General features: G+C 37.6%; 2 protein-coding genes across 8 annotated transcripts in view; one reads left to right on the forward strand and one right to left on the reverse strand.

The window, feature by feature from the left end:
• Positions 1 to 13858, forward strand: part of FXR1 (fragile X mental retardation, autosomal homolog 1) — a 39287-nt gene extending 25429 nt beyond the window's left edge. The window contains exons 9-17 of one of the 4 annotated variants that reach the window (XM_010572938.1): positions 139 to 217; positions 2823 to 2932; positions 3931 to 4017; positions 4773 to 4980; positions 6691 to 6858; positions 7558 to 7758; positions 8520 to 8600; positions 11104 to 11195; positions 12123 to 13858. In XM_010572938.1, coding sequence (XP_010571240.1) covers positions 139 to 217; positions 2823 to 2932; positions 3931 to 4017; positions 4773 to 4980; positions 6691 to 6858; positions 7558 to 7758; positions 8520 to 8600; positions 11104 to 11195; positions 12123 to 12293 — 1197 coding nt within the window. In that variant the 3' untranslated portion in view covers positions 12294 to 13858. Of the gene's footprint in view, positions 1 to 138; positions 218 to 2822; positions 2933 to 3930; positions 4018 to 4772; positions 4981 to 6654; positions 6859 to 7557; positions 7759 to 8519; positions 8601 to 8823; positions 9109 to 11103; positions 11196 to 12122 lie in introns of those variants that run through there. The other 3 variants (XM_010572937.1, XR_774696.1, XM_010572939.1) reach the window with 3 other exon arrangements.
• Positions 13859 to 13965: 107 nt separating this feature from the next.
• On the reverse strand, positions 13966 to 19021 carry DNAJC19 (DnaJ (Hsp40) homolog, subfamily C, member 19). 4 transcript variants are annotated; one of them, XM_010572934.1, is made up of 6 exons: positions 19004 to 19021; positions 18373 to 18500; positions 18091 to 18164; positions 17650 to 17726; positions 16636 to 16706; positions 13966 to 15293 (listed from the first exon to the last, which is right to left on the reverse strand). In XM_010572934.1, the coding sequence occupies exons 3-6, from the start codon at positions 18142 to 18144 to the stop codon at positions 15223 to 15225; spliced, it is 273 nt and encodes a 90-aa protein (XP_010571236.1). In that variant the 5' UTR covers positions 18145 to 18164; positions 18373 to 18500; positions 19004 to 19021; the 3' UTR covers positions 13966 to 15222. The 4 variants fall into 4 exon arrangements, with proteins under 4 accessions (XP_010571236.1, XP_010571235.1, XP_010571238.1 ...); XM_010572933.1 differs by having other exon boundaries at positions 18449 to 18500; positions 19004 to 19015; XM_010572936.1 differs by lacking the exon at positions 19004 to 19021 and adding an exon at positions 18594 to 18696 and having other exon boundaries at positions 18449 to 18500.

Below are 19021 nucleotides of genomic sequence, written 5' to 3' on the forward strand. Positions count from 1 at the left end.
TTTCTATTCCTCTCTTTTTAAAAGTAAGTTTGGTGTTTGGAAGACTTGCAGCTGTTGCTACAAGATTTTATTTTTAATGTCTTACATTCACAAATAAACTCTTTTTTTTTTTTTTTTTTTTTTTAAATTCACTTCCAGACTGCTGATGCAGTAAAAAAGGCTAGAAGTTACTTGGAATTTGTGGAGGATTTTATTCAAGTTCCCAGAAATCTTGTTGGTATGTAATACTGCTATAACTTGAAAACTTGGGGAAAGGGAGCCTAATCAGCATGACTCGGCAAAGAAGATTTAGATGCCAGTACGATATTTGATTTCTCCATTTAAGTAGGAAGAGATTAATCTTTTAAAACTATATGTGTCAGGGAGTTGTTAAGAAATTAAATACATAATTGTTGAATAATACTTTGTCAGGATTTTAACACTTAAAATGGTTTGATTACAGACTTGTACTGTCTAATTTAGTGGTAATATTTGAAGTTCAGATTCTAGTAAAAAAATGATGTGCTAAATTGACTACTTAGAAGTGGTGAAACTAAATTCCAAAATTTAATGTGGAAGTACTACAGTTGAGTTGCAAGAATGATGCAAGACAATTCTCAGGCTGTTGCCCCCTCCTGGGTTCACATTTGTTGGAGGTCATGGTTGGATCGTGTTGAGCGGCTGTATAAATCAGCAGTGATTGTCAGTCTCATCCTCAGTCTAGAAATGGGCATTTTTTCCATGTTTCAGCTTAATGAAGGTGTAGCTTGCCAAAACTTGTAAATGCATATTATGGTAGCTTCTGTATCATAAAGGTGAGGTCAATCTTATTCCCCCCTCAAGAGAAAAACACATTTCTCCCTAGTCCAGTCTTCACAGGGTACTTTTTTCTGTTTCCCTCATTCTGTTCCTCTTAGCCTGCTTGTTGTGCTCTGAGTCTGGCAGCTTCCTACTCTAGTTTACCAGCCCACAGGCAATGCAGGCATGAAAGGAGTATTAGGAGTGCACGTGTTGTACTTGATTCAACAGGAGTTTGGATTATCCAAAGGAGAAATTAAAAGCTATCCTTTAACCTCCTATGCTTTTTGGCTTAGAGCTTGCATGTTATAGACTACATAATTTAAATAATTCATGTGCAAACTCCTAAAAATTAGACTTTCAAGGTTTCATAAATTGAACAAGTGAAGGTATAGCATTTTGTTGTGTTTTTTTTAATAGAACCTCTGCAAATTATGTATCTGATGCAACTTGATGATGCTCTCATCTACCTAATGTTAAAGCTTGTTTTAACATTCAGCAAATTAATTGTTAGTTTGTACACAAACACATTTTTTTCTGTAATCTCATTCAGCAAACCCAGTTGAACCAAGGAACTTTGCTAAATCTAATGGTTTATAAATTGAGGTTTTGGGGGATTTTGGATAGCATTCTGTAATGTGAATATACTCATACAAGAATCATGGCACTAGTCATGGTAATGCATTTAACTGAAAATGCTGCTTTTAAAACAGTTACAGTACCAATTTATGATGAAGGCAGACATCTTGCCCAAATCACCTGTAGTCATACATGTAAGCAGACATATATTTAGCTACACTTTATGAAGATACCCAAGTTAAAAGAAGCATAGTGATCATTAATGACTCAAATTGAAGATACTGCACTATGCCTGATGCATTTCTTTCCGTGCCAAGAGAGAGGACTGCCATCTGCTGAATTGCCAGTTTCAGCTACTGAAGCTCCTTGGGTCTGAGGACTTTCTCCCAATTATTGGCTAACCATTATCCATAGAAAAATGTCTAACATTATAATGAGTGTGGTTTACTTCAGTAGTAGTAACAGGATCACTGTGCAAAATGACATTGTAGGCATACAGAATGACGAGCTGTAACATGGTTTTTTTGAGACAAAAATATACAAAAAAACCCTGCTCAGCTATGTGAACTGTTGAGGAAAGGAAACCATTTTTAATGCTTTTTGCACTTTACTTTGTATCATGTTGATATCTGCTGTAAAGAACGTTCATTACGGAGTATTCTGTCACCCACTTTTGGCTTTATATTCTTTTTTTCAGAGGTTCTATATTCCTTTACTCATAATTTAAACATAAATGTTTTCAAGTGCCAGATAGCTGTAGCTGGGATGAAGAAATGTTTCCATGTAACTTTAGTTTAAGGAAGAGCTAAAATCTTCTAGTAAGAGGGAGCAAAGGAGTCACTTTTTTTGATATTTAAACATACAATTTCTGAATAACCTTTTGGCTTAGATCCCATGCATGATCTCAAAAGAAGTATTTTAAAGATAATATGACAAGTGTGGGTAGTAGTCATGTTTATTGTAAAAGCAAAATTACATTTCAGAAAACAATTATGTAGTGTTTTACTTTAAGAGGCTCCCAACAAATGTATATTGTATATGCCTGTCAAAATGTTAGGAAAGACTGAATTGAGGGTACGTGTGGAGTCAGGGGGTCCAAATAATTTCAATTTATAAATTTAAAATAGGCATTTGCAAAACTTTTGTGCCATTTTACTCTTAGTGTCGTTCAATTTGCAACTTGTGTGTAGTGGTACTCTTCATCAATACTTGTCATTCTATGCATATATATATATATACGTAGTTTAATTTTGGAAGTTTTCATCTCTTTCTTCTGGCACAGTGTGGGGTTTTCTTTGGGGTTTTTTTGTACCTCTCTGAAGTAGAAGAAAACCTTGAAACAAAGTGAACGGTAGAGGAAAGTCAGGTGGTTGTTACAATTATGTTATACATAACTTAAAATACCAAGAAACCCGTTAAAATATTTTGCACACGGGTGCAAAATTAACCATTCTTGCCCTCTGAAGGAAAAGTTATTGGAAAAAATGGAAAAGTGATTCAGGAGATTGTAGACAAGTCTGGAGTCGTCAGGGTGAGAATTGAAGGAGATAATGAAAATAAACTGCCCCGTGAAGATGTAAGTACTTTATTCTTTCTTCCTATGATTAGGGTTTTATTATCAAAACCAGTCATGTTAAATCTTTTAATGAAGAATATGTAGGAAAATATATGTAGAAAGTGAGAATTTCTGGGGCATGACTCAAATGAGTTAAAGTGCTACCTTATGGCATCAGAATGGGATCACTCTTTCATCTCTGCATCATTATGCAGTTTATAAATACACAGCCTGCGTGGCCTATGCACCCTTTTTTTCATGGCCAACCTCTAACAGTGGTGATGTCCATGTTACAAAAACATGGTGTCTGTGATTGGGTAGTTTTCTAGGCTAGATGCTTGTGGATTATTTAATGAAGCCAGGTTTGCAACTTTTCTGTGGATACAGAGAGCAATTTTTAAGTTTTTTTCAGACTGGCATCTTGCAGTAAATTTTATATGAAACAATTCAAGAAAGGTTTTGTTAGGGTTTGGGGTGGTTTTGGGGTGGGTTTTTTGTTTGTTTTTTTTTTTACTGCTGAAGCAAGACTTTTTTTTTTTTAATCTTTCTCCTTAGATGTACTTTAGCTGCATAACTAATTTGGGATTAATAGTGTTAATAGAGTTTACATATTTTAAATATATAAGAATATAAGATAAAATCTTCTAAAGGTGCTTCATATTGTAAAGTTGGTTTAATTAACCACTGGACATGTCCTGGTAAACTATGGATGCTTCTGCACACCTACTGTGATAAACACACACAGCAATTTTGTTGTAGGGGGGGCGGGAATATAAATGCTGTATGTGAAGGTAACTCAACTGCCCGAATAGGTTTTTGGGAAAGCTGGGCAGTCTTAAGTCCTTAACAGATAAACCCCTACCCTCATCGCAGTTTGAGCTATTTCTTTGCAGCCTGAGATTCAGTTACTGTCTTTGCTTGTTGAGCTCACTTCTGTAATTTGTTTTATAATTTAAACAGAAAGTGTTGTTTTGATGATGATCTTTCTGAAAGTAAGATTTGACGCTTTGTTTCTATAGGGGATGGTACCGTTTGTATTTGTTGGTACTAAAGAAAGCATTGGAAATGTCCAGGTTCTTCTAGAATACCACATCGCATATCTAAAGGTGAGTGTATTTCAGAAGAAAGAATCTGTAGAGGAAGCTTCAGTTAAGTGACAGAATTTTTGAGCAACAACTTCGGTGGGATTTGCAGTTGATAAACTGTTCCTCTGTATATTGGGATTTAAGGTTTGGTACCTTGAACCCACCCCTTGCCTGCAGGTATTATGTAGGCTTTTAAATACATTATCATGGTTACTTAGTGCTGTTGGTGTTGAAAGGATTGGACTGTAAGGAACACGGTTTTAAATAGCATTTGGGAAGTAACGTGCAATTTTTTTGTCTATGTTAGTGTTCTGTTGTTCTGAGGTTAATGCCCTGTTGGGGTAGGATGGAATTTCTAATAGTAACACTCTAATACTATGTAGTATTAGAACAATTATCCATTTAGGTTAGTTGGCTTTGTATGGAGTTGTGGTGTTGACTTAACAGAGGTAATGAATTTGAATCATGTTACTTCCTCAGTTTGCTTTTTTGTAAATTTGACTAGAAAATGCGTGGTGAAGTGTAGTTAAGTAAGGTAATAATAGTCTTTAAAACAGTCTTTCTGCATGGTGATTTAAGAGAAAGGTTGTATATTTCTTCCAAAACTCAGAGATCGCAGAACTCATACTTGAATTCATTATTTGCAGTCACGTTCAAGGTGGCGTTAACGCTCCTACAGGAATGCTAGTTTTTAAGATGACTGGATGGATGATGGCATTTTGTGAGGGGAAAGAACATTGCTTTATTAGCAATTTTTTTTGTTTCCTTTTACATAGGAGGTAGAACAACTAAGACTGGAAAGGCTCCAGATTGATGAACAATTGCGTCAGATCGGTATGGGTTTCAGACCTTCTTCCGCTAGAGTTCCTGAAAAAGAAAAGGGTTATACAACTGATGAGAGCACCCTTTCCTCAGTGCAAGGTTCCAGATCCTACAGTGGAAGAGGGCGAGGTCGCAGAGGCCCCAATTACACATCTGGTTACGGTGAGTTTTCTTGAGCATCTATTGAGCGAGTCCTTAAGATACTTTTGAATCCACAAGTGTCTCTAGATTTCGTTGTGTTCAGCACAGTTGAGTGCAGGTAGGGCTGAAAATTTAGATTTGCCATTTTATTTTTTACATGGCTTAAAACACCTGATTAGATTTACATTCTTGGTGAAGTTAAGTTTTAAATTGAAAAAATGAGCAAACTGAACTCTGGTAAGACCTTATCCTTCAACAGTAGTAGTTACATCATACAAATCTGGGAAAGAGAAAGAGCTACAGATACTCTTCAGGAGACAAAAATTAAAAAAAAAAAAAATCTGGATTTAGCACTATCTGTTTTGATTGAGGAGGAGGAAGAGCGCTTGTCTGTGATCATGGCCATCTTACGAATGTACTGTTGAAAAGTAAACCAACATAACTTAAAATGGAGACAGCACAAAATCCTGTTTGTTTGGGGGTTTTTTCTTTTTTTTTAATTTGGTCACAGACGAACTGGATTTGTTTAAGATATAGTGAGGTATTCTGATGCATTTTTAAATTAACAAGGAACTGCTATTTGGTTCCCTAGAGGTGTGCACATCCCCTTTTCATTGAGCAGCAGCTCCCCAAATGGAGACAGTCTGCATTTGAATATAGATGTATTCCACAAAGAAACATAGGTGCTCCAGTGAATGGGGGGGGGGGGGTCATATTTATTCAACACAGTAAATTACTCTTGATCATCTACATGTAGCTCACTTCTGTTACAAAATCAGACAGATGTCTCTTCTGGATTTTATAGTCTGTCACTGACCGTAGCTTCTAGGATCTTGCCATGTTGGTCAGGTTGATTCTGATGATAATGCTAATGTTTGTAACTTTGTTTTTTACTGTTTCCCAATGAATTGTTTGATTAAACTGTAATGAAAGTTGTTCAGATTGTTTACATACATTTGGAAAACTTAGTATTATTTTTTTCCCCAAAATGGTAAGAATTGCATGTTGGAACCGTATGGGTCTAAATATCTTTATTCCAGAATGGTTAGCAGGGAGAGTTCCTGGATGCTTAAAATAAATACTAGGTGTTGAATTTTCAAGTAATAAAAAGCTGTGTGGGTTTGATTAGCTTAGAGATGGCGGGAAATCATGGATGCTATTTAATACAAACAGTTAAATTGTTCAAGCAGCATTACAACCGCCAGAAGAGGTTGCTTAGCAACAGCCATCAGCTATAAGGTGGCAAAGTTGTCCTTGGGAATTTCAGAGAAGTTGCCTAGAAACTGCACCAAATGCCTGCAGTGTATACACAAAGAGAGGAAATACTGTTTAATCCTTGATTTATCCATGTACATAAATTACAGTTTTGGTAATCTTTGAGCCCTTATTTTGCATGTTATTACAAACTTAGGCTGAGAATCTTAGAAAAGTAGGTAACATGCTCTATCTGTATTTTATATGTGCATATATTTTTATATATGAGTATGTGTAATATAAAATTGTATATACATTTAGATACTTTTATAAGTATATATTAATAAATGTATTTTTTATATATATGTCATATATATATATATATATATATATATAAAAAAACCAGCCATGCTAGTTGGAAGGCTTTCGTGAGAATCTGAAACCAGAATATAATATGAAATCTCGTATTCATTTCCAATTTTCTCTTTCCTCTTGCACAAGGTACAAACTCTGAGCTCTCTAATCCCTCTGAAACAGAATCTGAGAGAAAAGATGAACTTAGTGACTGGTCCTTGGCAGGAGAGGACGACAGAGAAAGCAGACATCAGCGTGACAATAGACGACGTCCTGGAGGACGAGGACGTAGTGTATCTGGAGGTCGTGGGCGTGGTGGACCTCGTGGTGGCAAGTCATCCATTAGCTCTGGTACTGTGTTTCAAATGTATTTTGAATTTAGTTTGTGTTCTTGGCAACTTGCTGTATAACCTCTAAACTCTTTTCTAAGTACTCCATTTTTACATTGTAATCTTAATACATTGGGATTTCAGTAGAGTTGTGTGATAGTTTCTTGTCATGCTCTGTGTTATTAGATTTCTATTTGTTTATCTTCTGCTCACAATGATCTTCATTTCCTTCCTCTACTACACACACATAATAATGGTGTTATCAAAGTTTATAAATCTTTGGCATGTTACCTGTGGTTGCCTTCCGAGTTAAGCTTATGTTTAGATACAGAATGGGAGAAGAAATCATAGCACGGAAGTTACCTTATGTTTTATCAGAAGTTGACTGTGCTAATTTGTAACACCTTAATAGTGTCACAACTACCATGCTGCTATGAAGTGAAGGGTATATTTTACACATTTAGCAGTTTTCAGTAAAAGTTCTCCAAATATCACCTTGGAAATCTTTGTGATGAAATAATACAAGTGCCTGTTGTGGTGCCTCAGAATACTTACTGTTGGATTAGGGTCAGAGGGGAACCCACATGAAATCATAAACGCTGTAGTTCTGTGTATTACACGTTTTCGTAAGGTTGCTTTGTATTTTGAACTTTCAGACACAGATGGAAATCAAATTATATGTAACTGCAGTATCTTAAATGGAAACTTTTTGTTTGTTTAGTGCTTAAAGATCCAGACAGCAACCCTTACAGCTTGCTTGATAACACGGAGTCAGACCAGACTGTGGATACCGATGCTAGTGAATCTCACCACAGTAGTAACCGTCGCAGGAGGTCACGCCGGCGAAGGACTGATGAAGATGCTGTTCTTATGGATGGAATGACAGAGTCTGATACAGCTTCTGTTAATGAGAATGGTTTAGGTATGTAAACAGTTAGATGATAGTCCCAGAACAAGCTAAAAAAATGTGTTGTCCATGTAAGTGTAGTGAAACACTTGTTCATTTTTGTTAGTGACGAATCGTTGTTCTGTTAAAGGTTGCTGTCTGATTAAAGAAAGACTTCCTCCATGGCTCTGCCATGAAATCTCCTGCTTACTGAGCTCCACTAGTATTTTCATATGCCTCTTTTGTAAAAACTGTCTGATGGAGACACCAAAGACTAACTTGTTGTTTCCCATTAGGACTGCTGCTTTCATAGAAAGTGCTGCTGGATCAGCAGTCTGTTTTGTCCTTGGTAACCTCAGTCCCAGTGCAGGAAAGCTACTTAAGTAGCTGTTAATTGTCTCTACCCAGCTTCTGCTTCAGTACTTTCCCTCAGGAAATTCTCTTGATACTCACTGGGACAAGAATATAATCTGTTGCTTAGTAATGTAGAATAAAAACCTCTTCTTTCATGGGTTATGTGGCTAAAATTTGACATATTGGTTATTTTTAATAAATGAAATCTGAGGTCATTAAGCATATGCCTAAATGTTTTAATGAGCCAAGAGCAAAAAGTAAAATCTAGCTTTTGCATTATTGTGTATGCTTTCAGTATAAAGTTATGTTTTTCTTTCAGCCTGTCTAATTTAGCCTGTCTCTTTAACAGAAGCCATTTTAAATGCCCCATGCTGAAACTGCTGAAGAATTTATTTTTTTATTTTGTCATCAGAAATAGTTCATGGTAAACTTTGCAATTGCAGATGATAGTGACAAAAAACCCCAGCGACGCAATCGTAGCCGCAGGCGTCGCTTCAGGGGTCAGGCAGAAGATAGACAGCCAGGTAATTCGAGTGGAGCTGTGGGTAATCTCAGGTCAAAAGCATGAGAGAATGTTGTGTCTGCTGTTTTACATATAGCTGCATAATATAAAAAGGTTACTCAATAACTAATAAGACTACTAGATAAGATGAAAGACATTTCTTCTACTAGGAGAACTTATAAAAGTTCTTAATCTGCCTAATGAAACTAATTTATAATGTCTAACTTTTTGCTTGGACATACGAGTTACGCTTCTGATCCAGTTCTCATTGAAGTCAATAGCCAAACTGCTGTTGAGTTCAGTGGTCCAGGATCAAGACAAACATGAAGGTTCATGATCTGCACTCACTTGCATCTGTGCCCTTGCACGGAATGTGACACAACCTTTTCAGCGCTGGCTGAGAAGCAAAGAGTTGGAATGGCAGGATGCGGGCGCCCTGGCAGAGCGCTGTGAGGGAGCTCGCATGGGATCTGCCAGTCCTGTGCCTGTATCAAACTGCTGCTATCAGTCCTCGGCTTTTGTGAACGTTTGTAAGTCATCTACAAATTGAGGGGGGGAAGGAGGAGGAATTTAAATGAAATTGCATGTTTCCAATTTTTTTGTTGTTGTGGCTTGTTGCATTTCTTTTGTGTGTACTAACACTTGAAATGTTAAAGGTGAACTAGCTAATTTTCAATATGCCCTATTTAGAAAGTGCTTGTACATACATGGCGTAAGGTAGTAACAGAAGGTCTTCTAGATTGACAGGTTCAAAATTTCATCCATATTTGTCTTCCTTTTATCTGTGGTGCTCATACAACATTTGATTAAGAAGAAAAAAGTTGTTGCATTATACTAACTAAAACTTGGGGGAGGAAAAATAAACAGCCCACCCTCCTAAAAAAACCAAACCCAAAGTAACCCATTACTTCTCAACATTCTAGTTTGTAACAGTGATATGAGTATATCAAGGGGTGGAAAAAGTAAAAATGGATTTCAGCTTTTACTTCTAAGAAACTAATTTCTGCCAGCAACATAAAGAGATTTTAGTCATCTTGACAACAGCTACAGTCTTTCTCTTTTAAATCTAAGTATTCTAAGAACAAAACAAAATTTCCCAAACAAGATTTCTCTGGTTTTTCCTGTTGATGTCTTTGTTCAAGATACCATTTTCAGTTTGCATAATAAATATTTTTAAATGCAACAGTAAGAGCAGTTGTAGTTAGTTATACTGTCCTTGTGAAAAATGCCCTAATAATTTAATCTTTTCATAAACACTTAGTAGGTGTATAGTGAGTGAAATTAAGACAAGCAACTTCCCCCCCCCCCCAAATGCTAACAACATACTTCAGTCATTTAGTTGTATAATTTGATTTACATTGCTATACATTTTGGGTTCCTACTACATACAGGAATATTAAGAATCAGTGTCTTACCCTGTGTGCCTAAAACGTTTCATCTTTACATTAGAGGAGTTGGATGCATAACCTCATTTTAAAGAAATAATTCTCCTTGTGCAGAAACTCACTTGGTCTTGACAATTATGCAGGGACCCAGTGGTAAGAAGTCCAATTACTGCAGCAGAAAATTCATGTGCTGTACTTCATCTTCTGATTTAGGTTTCATGCACAGTCATACCCAAATCCAGAAAAATAGTTCACCTGAATGCATGATGCACTAAATATAATTGACTGCACTGTTCAATAGATAATGCTTGCCAATTCTAATGTGCTTTAGCTCATCAGATATACAAGTGTATATTTAAATCTGTAGTACTACGTACTCTAAAGATAGAATTGACTCTCAAGTGGTGTGGTTACAAGAGGGCGGGATAAGACAAAACCAGGCTACGAGAACATGCACTGAAGTGGTAAAGAGGTCAGAAACCCCCTGGCCGGCATCCAGTAAGTGTAGCCCTAACAGTGCAAACATGGCTCGCTCATACAGAGCCCCTCTGCGTGTCTGTACACACACCACAATTAATCCACCCACCCACAAGCCAGAGTTAATGGAGTGGATTGCATTTTGAATACCAGGAGGAGGGTGAGTTCTCTTGCCAATAGCTTCACAAAGTAACAAAGATTTGAATGCCACTTTATCGTAAGTGATACCACATTCTGAACCTCCCCCAATTCTTCTCATATTTTAACATACCTTCATTTTATCAGTGTGAAATTCTTTACTACTCCAGGTAGTAAAAACCCAATGACACAGTCTGTATTTAAAGAGCCTACAGGCTGATCTCTTCAAACCCAGTACTGAAAGCCCTTATTTTCCAATAAAATTTACAATTGGACCAAAATTAGTATTTTATTAACTTTAAAATTCCACCTTCAGATTGTCATGTTACCACTGATTTAACTGAAAATTGTATTTAACAACAGACACAAATTGATCCTTGCTATGTAGCTGATACCTGTAAGTGTGAAGGCCTTTTGTGAGATGTCTCCCAGTTACAGTGTAACTTGTACAGAAAAGACATATGAAGCTTAATGCTAAATTAGACTTCTGATGTGAGCATCACTGTAATTTTTTTCCTTGAACAGTAACAGTAGCTGATTATATATCACGAGCTGAATCTCAAAGTAGACAGAGAAACCCTCCAAAGGAGACACTAGCCAAAACCAAGAAAGAAACGGTAAGATGATAATTTATTCTCTAATGTATGTTTCCTTTTTTTTTTTTCTTCCCTTGCAGCAAAACAGTAAAGGAATGCTTCGTTTAGATTGCCCTCATTTGACTACAAATGCATTTGAGTTCAAGAATAAATCATTAAAAGCAAAGATAGCCCTGAGTAAAGAGAACTGACACTGACTTGTATGTAGACTATCATTGCAGACTTCAGTGACCAGTCTAATGCTCAAATTAAGTCTTTACACATTTTAAAATATTACACTTACTAATGCAGCATTATGTAACTAAACGTGAAAACTATCCACGGATGAGTCTTGAGAACTAATCCTCAAAACACTTTATAAATAGAGGATACTAGGTACCATGTTTAGTGACTTGTACAAACTCTTTTAGAAAGAAGTACTGTTACAAAGATCATAGATTTGAGATCTGTTCTCCTTAAAGGATCAGAGTGGCATTACATAGCATAAAAAATAATAATTCAGAACTGACTAAAGCAGAATTCCTTTACTTCTAAAGTAACGTTGAACTTACTGCTGGAAGTTACATCCAAGTTTAGCAAAAAAAGAAAGATCCATTGCTACATGATTAACAAAATCTATTCTTACCATGGACTTTGAAAGGGGTGTAGAACTCAACTTTTCAGTTAATTTGTCTAGGCCAATGAAGTTGAGATTGTGAAATAAAACATTCTGGGTGTGCTGGGGGTGTGCTGTCTCAGGGTATGCACAATTTCCTCCACAATGTCTTGATACAGAAGTGGTGTAAAAATGACAAGGTGAGTAATAGGATGCTGTAAATGATGGGATACTGGCACAGACAGACAAGGTGTTTCCTATTGCAAAGCTGCTGTGTGAGCCAGAGGGAAATTTAGATTACACTCTGTATTTTTACAGAATTTTTAATATTTCCCTGGTTTTGTTTTTGCAAGGCAAAAGACGCAATTGATGAAAACAGCCCTTCTGAAAAGGCAGTGAATGGTCCGGCTACAACTTCTGGGGATGAGCCTTCTAAACTACAGCACAGCCCTGATGAAAAGAAAGTTACTGTTCAAGAGGATGGAAATAATCAGGAAGAAGCAGTGCTGAATGGTGTTTCATAAACTGAAGTTCCTAGTTTACAGTTCTTTTACATTACATTTAAAATAGTGCTTGTATAAGCTTGCCAAAGATAGAATATGGATCGCCAGTCTTGACACCGCACTTTCAGTTCCTCCATTTTGGAATACAGAAAGGGGAGGGATCCTGAAGAAATCATATGTTAAACATACTTTGACACCTACTGTGTTATAAATATATCATCAGATGTGCCTTGAGATAGTATATGTAACATTTAAATAAACAAAATTGCTGGCTATAGGAAATGTTATTTTGTTTTCAAAATATGGCAAAGATGTGAGGGGGATCCCTAACATAATACTCTTTATGAAAGCATTAGCTGCTTTTGTTACATTTTTAATAATATGCAACCACTTCTTCACCTGAGGAATACTAGAAAGAAATGCAGTCTAAAATATTTTGCACTGAAATGTAATTTCTCCATTAGTTTAGTCTGGAAACTGGTCTGTTTTAATACATGTTTTTTAAATGCTGTATGTAGAGGAAAAATCTGCAGACCACTGGAATACATTTGTTAAATTCTCATAATCTGCAGGGATACTGGGTGACATTGGCAGTGACTGTTCTACATTGAGGCTTTGTTTGGTTTATTTATTAAACTGTACAGTATTTAAAAATCAAACATAGCTTTAGTTAACACTAAGCTGAATTAGTCATGTCCATTAAGACATAACCTGAACTACTGAAAAGATCAATTTCCAGAAAGTTTATTCTGTATAAACTACATATGTTAGTCCTTAGTAGAGTATTTTTATTTTTGTTTTGGTTGTTTGATGTGCAATATGTTTTTTTTGTATGCTGGTAGTAAAAGAAAATAAACTTTGATCTTCCATCTGTTGACTGTTTCTATCAGAAATTTAAATTACTATTGACTTTGTTTTCAAGCTGTTAACACTAACGTTTGAAACTTACTTGTGAGGCAGCTTGAACCTCTAACTCTTTCATAAGAGTTTTCTAACATGCTAATCTTCCATTCTTTAAGGAGATGATGTAAAACATCAGTTAACAAGTCTAAAACCAGACTTCTTAGCTTGGAGAATCACATAACCTGACTAACATATATAGGAATTAATGCAGATGTAGTTTTTAAGTGATAAAGTTAGAAGTGTGACACACTAACCCATCTTTTCAGGCACATGAGCAATGAAGCAGAAAAGAGGTATGGAAAAACATCCAGGTAGCAAGAGATGTTGTAAGAAGTCAGAGCAAACTGGTAGTAGTGAAGTTGTGCTGACTTGAAAGAAAAAAGATTCTGTCTTACCTGATTTCATCAGAAGTGAATAAGGACAAAACCAAGTATTCTGCACTACCTGTGACTCCAGCTGCTTTACCTGATACAGCTACAGAAGAGTTGTACCAACTTGGTTTGGGTATGTATTTCATTTAAGGAGATGCATAATTTTTAATATGACTTAAGTGTTGACACTCATCAACAGTGTTCCCTCCTGGAGAGCAAACAGTTAAATTGTTGTAACTCTGAAGTGTGCACAAGCATCTCAACTGATAAGGCAGCCACAAGAGTGGAGAAAATGTAAAAAATGAGGAAGGGAAAAAAACCCCACAACTATGTTTAAAAAAGTATTATTCAGCAGGGAAAGACTAAGTACAGTAGCATTCTGCATACGGTTTGAAATAACACGTACTCTGGAACTGCTGCATGGCAATGTTCTAGCTGTTTTTTTCACCACCCTTTAATTTCTGTATTAAGCAAAGTTATCCCCCTCTCTCTATAGGTTCTAAATGTTTTCCATTTCATCCTCACGTTACTGAGTTGATCCTCTCTTCTGAAGGCATCAAACGCTTCCTTACTGTTTTTCAGATAATCCTTACTAAACAGCCTGTAACTAGTCTACAGAAATGCAGCAACATGGCAGCCAACGTTTACACAGAGGACACAAGACTACTTACAGGAGTACTCTGAAGTAGAGGCTTGTTACTTCTAGAAAAATGAAAGCTCTGAAATCCGTTGTATTCATGAACAGATGGGTGTTAACTCTTAAACATGCTGTACAGCAGTTTTACTGTAGTTGCAGAAAGACTGGCAAGATCCTTGGAGTATGACAGAACTCATTGGCCCTAATTCAGACACTTGCGAAGACAGCTGCTGGGCTGGGTTAACATTAACACTTCATGCAGCATGATAAATCCAGCTCAGGTGTCATGGATGGTCTTGTAAAGAGTTCCTGTTTCCTAATTACTATAAACACAAACCTTATGTGAACTCTTTGTAATGCAAGATAATGTATAAAACTACAGTACTTACTTTACAAGTCTAGAATTTATTAAATGCTATAAAATCCATTAAAAACTGGAAGTTACTAAAAATAGCTGGGACATTCCAGACCCATCAGTAAGTAACACTTAAGAAGCCCACCCAGCCAACCTTGTTTTTCACAAGGCAAACACAACTGTGTACATTGTTTCCTGTACTTTATTTCTTCAGTCAGAGACCATCACACATCTGTCTCAATTCTTCCCATCAAATAAATCCTCTTCTTTTTTTTCCACCCCCTCCCCAAACCAATTCATGATGCTGGCTTTGGCATATGAAAGAACAGCAGCGTGAACTTCAAACATAGCTAGTTTAACAAAAATTATGTAACAGCATGTAAGTCTACCTGTATCTGGTAACATGCATTGGCCCAACCCAGTTGTTATTCTTTTACACTGAAAATATTTCTGAGTGGCAGATTTTGCTGCTTAATAACAAACAGCTATGCAAAAAACTTTTAAGCCTCCCACTCGCACATTTCCCCCAAAAGTGACTAAGAAGTGAGTGGGGAGGGAAGTACCTCCCTGAATTCATATTTGCAGCTTCATTTATATTAAGTCAAAGACTGACATTAAAACTTTTCTTCAGCCATTTATCAAAAATAATCATTTGCATGGACAAACCCTCTGATTTTCTCTCATTCATTTTTTAGCTTGGTCCTCCAGTAAATCTTTAGCTTCATTGATTTTGGCTGCTACATATGGGGAACCACCTAGAAGAAAGATAACCTCATGTCACATCAGATGAAAAAAATATTTTCCCTCTGTGGTATTAATAATGCCACAGTACACAGGAAAAAAAAGTGAAGAGTATGGTCTGAAAGTTATTCAAGTTAAAGAACAAACTGCGTTATAACTCAAGCCACATCAAGTTTACACACACAGTCACTGCAGTAGCTAAGTGTGCAGACAGCTCATTCCTGTTAGGTTGCTTTTAGTTTATTGGAGTGGGGTTTTTCTCCAGTTTTATCAGTCATAAATGAAGTGGTCACTAATGACTTAGCATACAGTTTGTTGAGAGTTCAGAAGCATTAAACGAACAAGTCTGCATATAAAACCTTTCCCCCCTAGTTCAAGGCCAGCATACGAACTGCTGCTGGACTAGTTCAGTTTTTAAACAGGACAAATGACTTGGGAAGATACCGAAAGAGAATCCACAATGCAAGTGCAATGAAATTGTAACTAACTGACCATGAGGTGCAAAGGTCTGTAGCATGTATTTGTAATGTGCACCATTTACTAGTACTAGAATTACTCTTATTTACTTGAAGCTTAATTTAACTTACTTAGGTCACGTAAAACATGTGAAATGCTCCCAGCAGTCTTTGGATAGCTATTTTTAGGTACTGCATATATTCAGTAAAGTTAATTTTCAAGTTAACTTCCACTAGATATTATCTATGAAAGGCACATCCCAAGGATTATTGTAGATTTTGATGCATAAAAGTAATGAAGTTGAGCAGTCACTTTAAAGGAAGCCATTTTACCTTTTAAGTGAGGCTTAAAAAGTTAAATGCCAAGCACTAACACCTGATTCTGATTTACTGAAATAAACAGAATTTAGAACAGGTATAGATGCTTCAAGTTAATTAACTTCTGAGCCTTCAGAGTGCCACAAACAGAAATATTTCATAGTTTAGTGTCTTCAACAGACACTGAAGGCTCAATACTTCCCATTTATGGTGAATTCCCAGTACATTCAAACAAACTCAGACTCACATGGTACACAAAGCACACAAATACACTCTGGGCTTTCATCTAAAATTAAGGCAATTTTAAGTCTCATTTTAACAAATCATATCTTAGTCTGATATGCACAGAAGATAGAACAAGTGACCTGCTGAATCTGTCTGCTTGCTTTAGAGCATTCAAACACAAAAATATGCTCCAAAACCGTAATGATTAAGGCACCCTAAAATTTGTTTTCACTCAGAGTTTTCTGGGGTTTTTTTAGTAGCTGAGGTAGTCATATGTCAGTCACTTCTTCCCTACACAGTTCTATTAATCTGTGTTAAAAACATGTATTAATTTATCAATGTGACTTAATTTACTTACCTTTATCTGGATGATTCAGAAGCATGATCCGTCTATGAGCTTCTCTAATTTTACTTCTGTTGGCTGTAGGGCTTTAAAAGAGAGAGAAAAACTGACTTAAGGCAACCTCATAAAATCCCCCAGATCTTTAAAAGATGTCTTAGGACAAGCAATCACTCTGTCTTATCCATAAACTCTTCGGCTTACATGTGTGTTTCTCCTTTCCTATTATTGATGTGTAGCATGTAAGCCCTGGCAAAGGTTTCTAAGGCTTCTCCAAAACACTGTATGCTGAAGAAGACATGCTACAGCAGTCTGAGATGGTGGGGGTCATTTGCACAGTTGAAAAGAAACAGAACTATGTTGTGACATTTTTACTGGGACAACTTCCTAAAGGCTGGAGGAAAAAAATAAATCAAGAGCAAATTTTACTTAAAAAAACAGCAAATTGTTTATATACAAACTTCACAGATGGAAGTTGCCTTCAAACAGAAATGGTTCTTACTCTGAATCTTGTGTATTTGGTCTTAAGTCTCTTGAAGTTTTGGCAGGGATAGCTACCTTACTCATATCTAAGATATTCTAGAATAAGGGATGAATTTACTCCACATGCAAGAAGTGGGTTTGCAGCACCTTCACGCTGCATCTATCTGAAATTCACCAGCAGTGACAGGAACCACAAGCAGACAGCACAACCGTGTTCCCCACACCGAGTAAACCCCAAGGCTTCCTGAATATGGTGTATTTACCTGGACCTGTATGCAGCTTTTGAATGTGCTAGGGATTTGCAGATGTACGGAAGTCCAGATAGAGTTAGTTTTAAGCAAGCTAACATGCAGCAAAGAATCCCAATTAAGTACAGAAAATCCTGAAAGGCTGCTTGGTATTTCCTGACTTGGCAGTGACATTCCCAGGAGAAGCTGGGCATAGGACAGTCTCAAGCGCTGAGAATTATGTCCTCCTCAAACCAGGCCAGCAACTAGGTAACACCATAGCCACCTCTTTATCTTTTATTTCTAATAAATTTCCTTTTACCTCACTCCTAGTATTAAAGCTGCTTCTCGTTTAGTCATTTTGGGTTCAAATCCACCTCTGTAATAACCACTGAAGGCCTGAAAGAGAAAATATGTTAGTTTAAAACCTACTAATTTTTAAGTTTATCAGTTAAAACAACTCATTATTTCTTTAGTAGCTGCTGAGCTTTTTGTCTGTAAGAATACTGCAAAGCTGCTTTTGCGCTTGTAATAAGAAATTCAGTTGAAGTAGAGTATCATTATTTAAATGAGTACTTAAAATTGCCAAAACAACTTCTCTATTAGTCAACCACCACCAGAATCTGAGATTAATTCTGTTATCACTGACAAAATTATGCTTAGTATTAGAAGAAAATACAGCAATGCTATACAGAGACAATAGTCTGTAGTTATTTCACCAAGTAAACTTTTAAATAAAAAGATGCTACTGATAAAAACTTACAGGTTTTGGTAGATTCTGAAGTGCTTGTTTTACTTGTGGCTCCATTTGCTTCATAGCTTTTAGTGCATAGCGACCTTAAAGAAATCAGTGTTGAACGAGGCTAAGTATAAAGTTTTGTAAGGATTTAGCAATCCAGCGCAACTGGTAACTTACGGATTAGAGCGTGGCATAAACTTTTGGGGGACATAAAAAAGTAAAAGCTTTGATCTTTTGTTTAGTTACAGCCATGCTTGTCAACACAGGCTCTCCCAAAAGAGCGTCCTGTATCAGCTATTAAACTACCTTAAAATTCATCAGTACTGACGCCGGCAACTGTAAGTACGACTGGGCGTTCAGCATCCTCCCGTCGCCTACAAACCTGCAAATCCAGCTGCCGCTATGGTCAGGCCAACCGCCACCATTGTACTGGCCTGCACAGGGAAGACATAGAAGTATTCGTTTACCAAAGGAAAAGAAAAAAAGCCCCCCCGGCAATCTCCACAGCGGGTCGGGCACGTCTATACGTTGAAAACGGCGTGACCAGGGGAAAAGCGGTCATAACGCCACTCCTTCGGCCACGCCGCTCCGAGTGACCGCAGGGGCACAGCGACGGCGGCGGGGCTGGGGCTGCGGCTCGCCCAGGAGAGGCGCGACCCCCCCAGCTGCGGGGGACGAGGGAAACCCAGCCCGGCGGCGCTTGAACCCCGCCGAGCACCGGGGCCGAGGCAGGAGCCAACGGCCCCGCCGCGGCCTGTGCGGGGCAGCGCTCTCCCCGCGCCGCCCAGGGCGCCGGGCCCCTCGGCACCGCGCCCGGGCCAAGGACGAGCCGAGCTCCTCGGACCGGGGAAGGGCTTGGGAGCTGCCGGCCCAGACGCAAGCGGTCCCCGGCTCCTACGGCGAGACCCGCGGGCCCGGGCCCCGCGGCCGCACTCACCATGGCCGCCCCGGCCCC

The sequence above is a fragment of the Haliaeetus leucocephalus genome, unplaced genomic scaffold (genome assembly GCF_000737465.1).
Source record: "Haliaeetus leucocephalus isolate CR32 unplaced genomic scaffold, Haliaeetus_leucocephalus-4.0 Scaffold362, whole genome shotgun sequence".
Lineage (NCBI taxonomy): Eukaryota > Metazoa > Chordata > Aves > Accipitriformes > Accipitridae > Haliaeetus > Haliaeetus leucocephalus.

Excerpts from the sequence above, each read along its gene's own strand:
- DNAJC19 (XM_010572933.1), bottom strand. Across the intron at positions 17,727-18,090 it reads TTCAGAATCTACCAAAACCT|GCCTTCAGTGGTTATTACAG; the intron begins GTAAGTTTTTAT and ends TTTCTCTTTCAG. Across the intron at positions 16,707-17,649 it reads GCTTTAATACTAGGAGTGAG|CCCTACAGCCAACAGAAGTA; the intron begins GTAAAAGGAAAT and ends TCTCTTTTAAAG.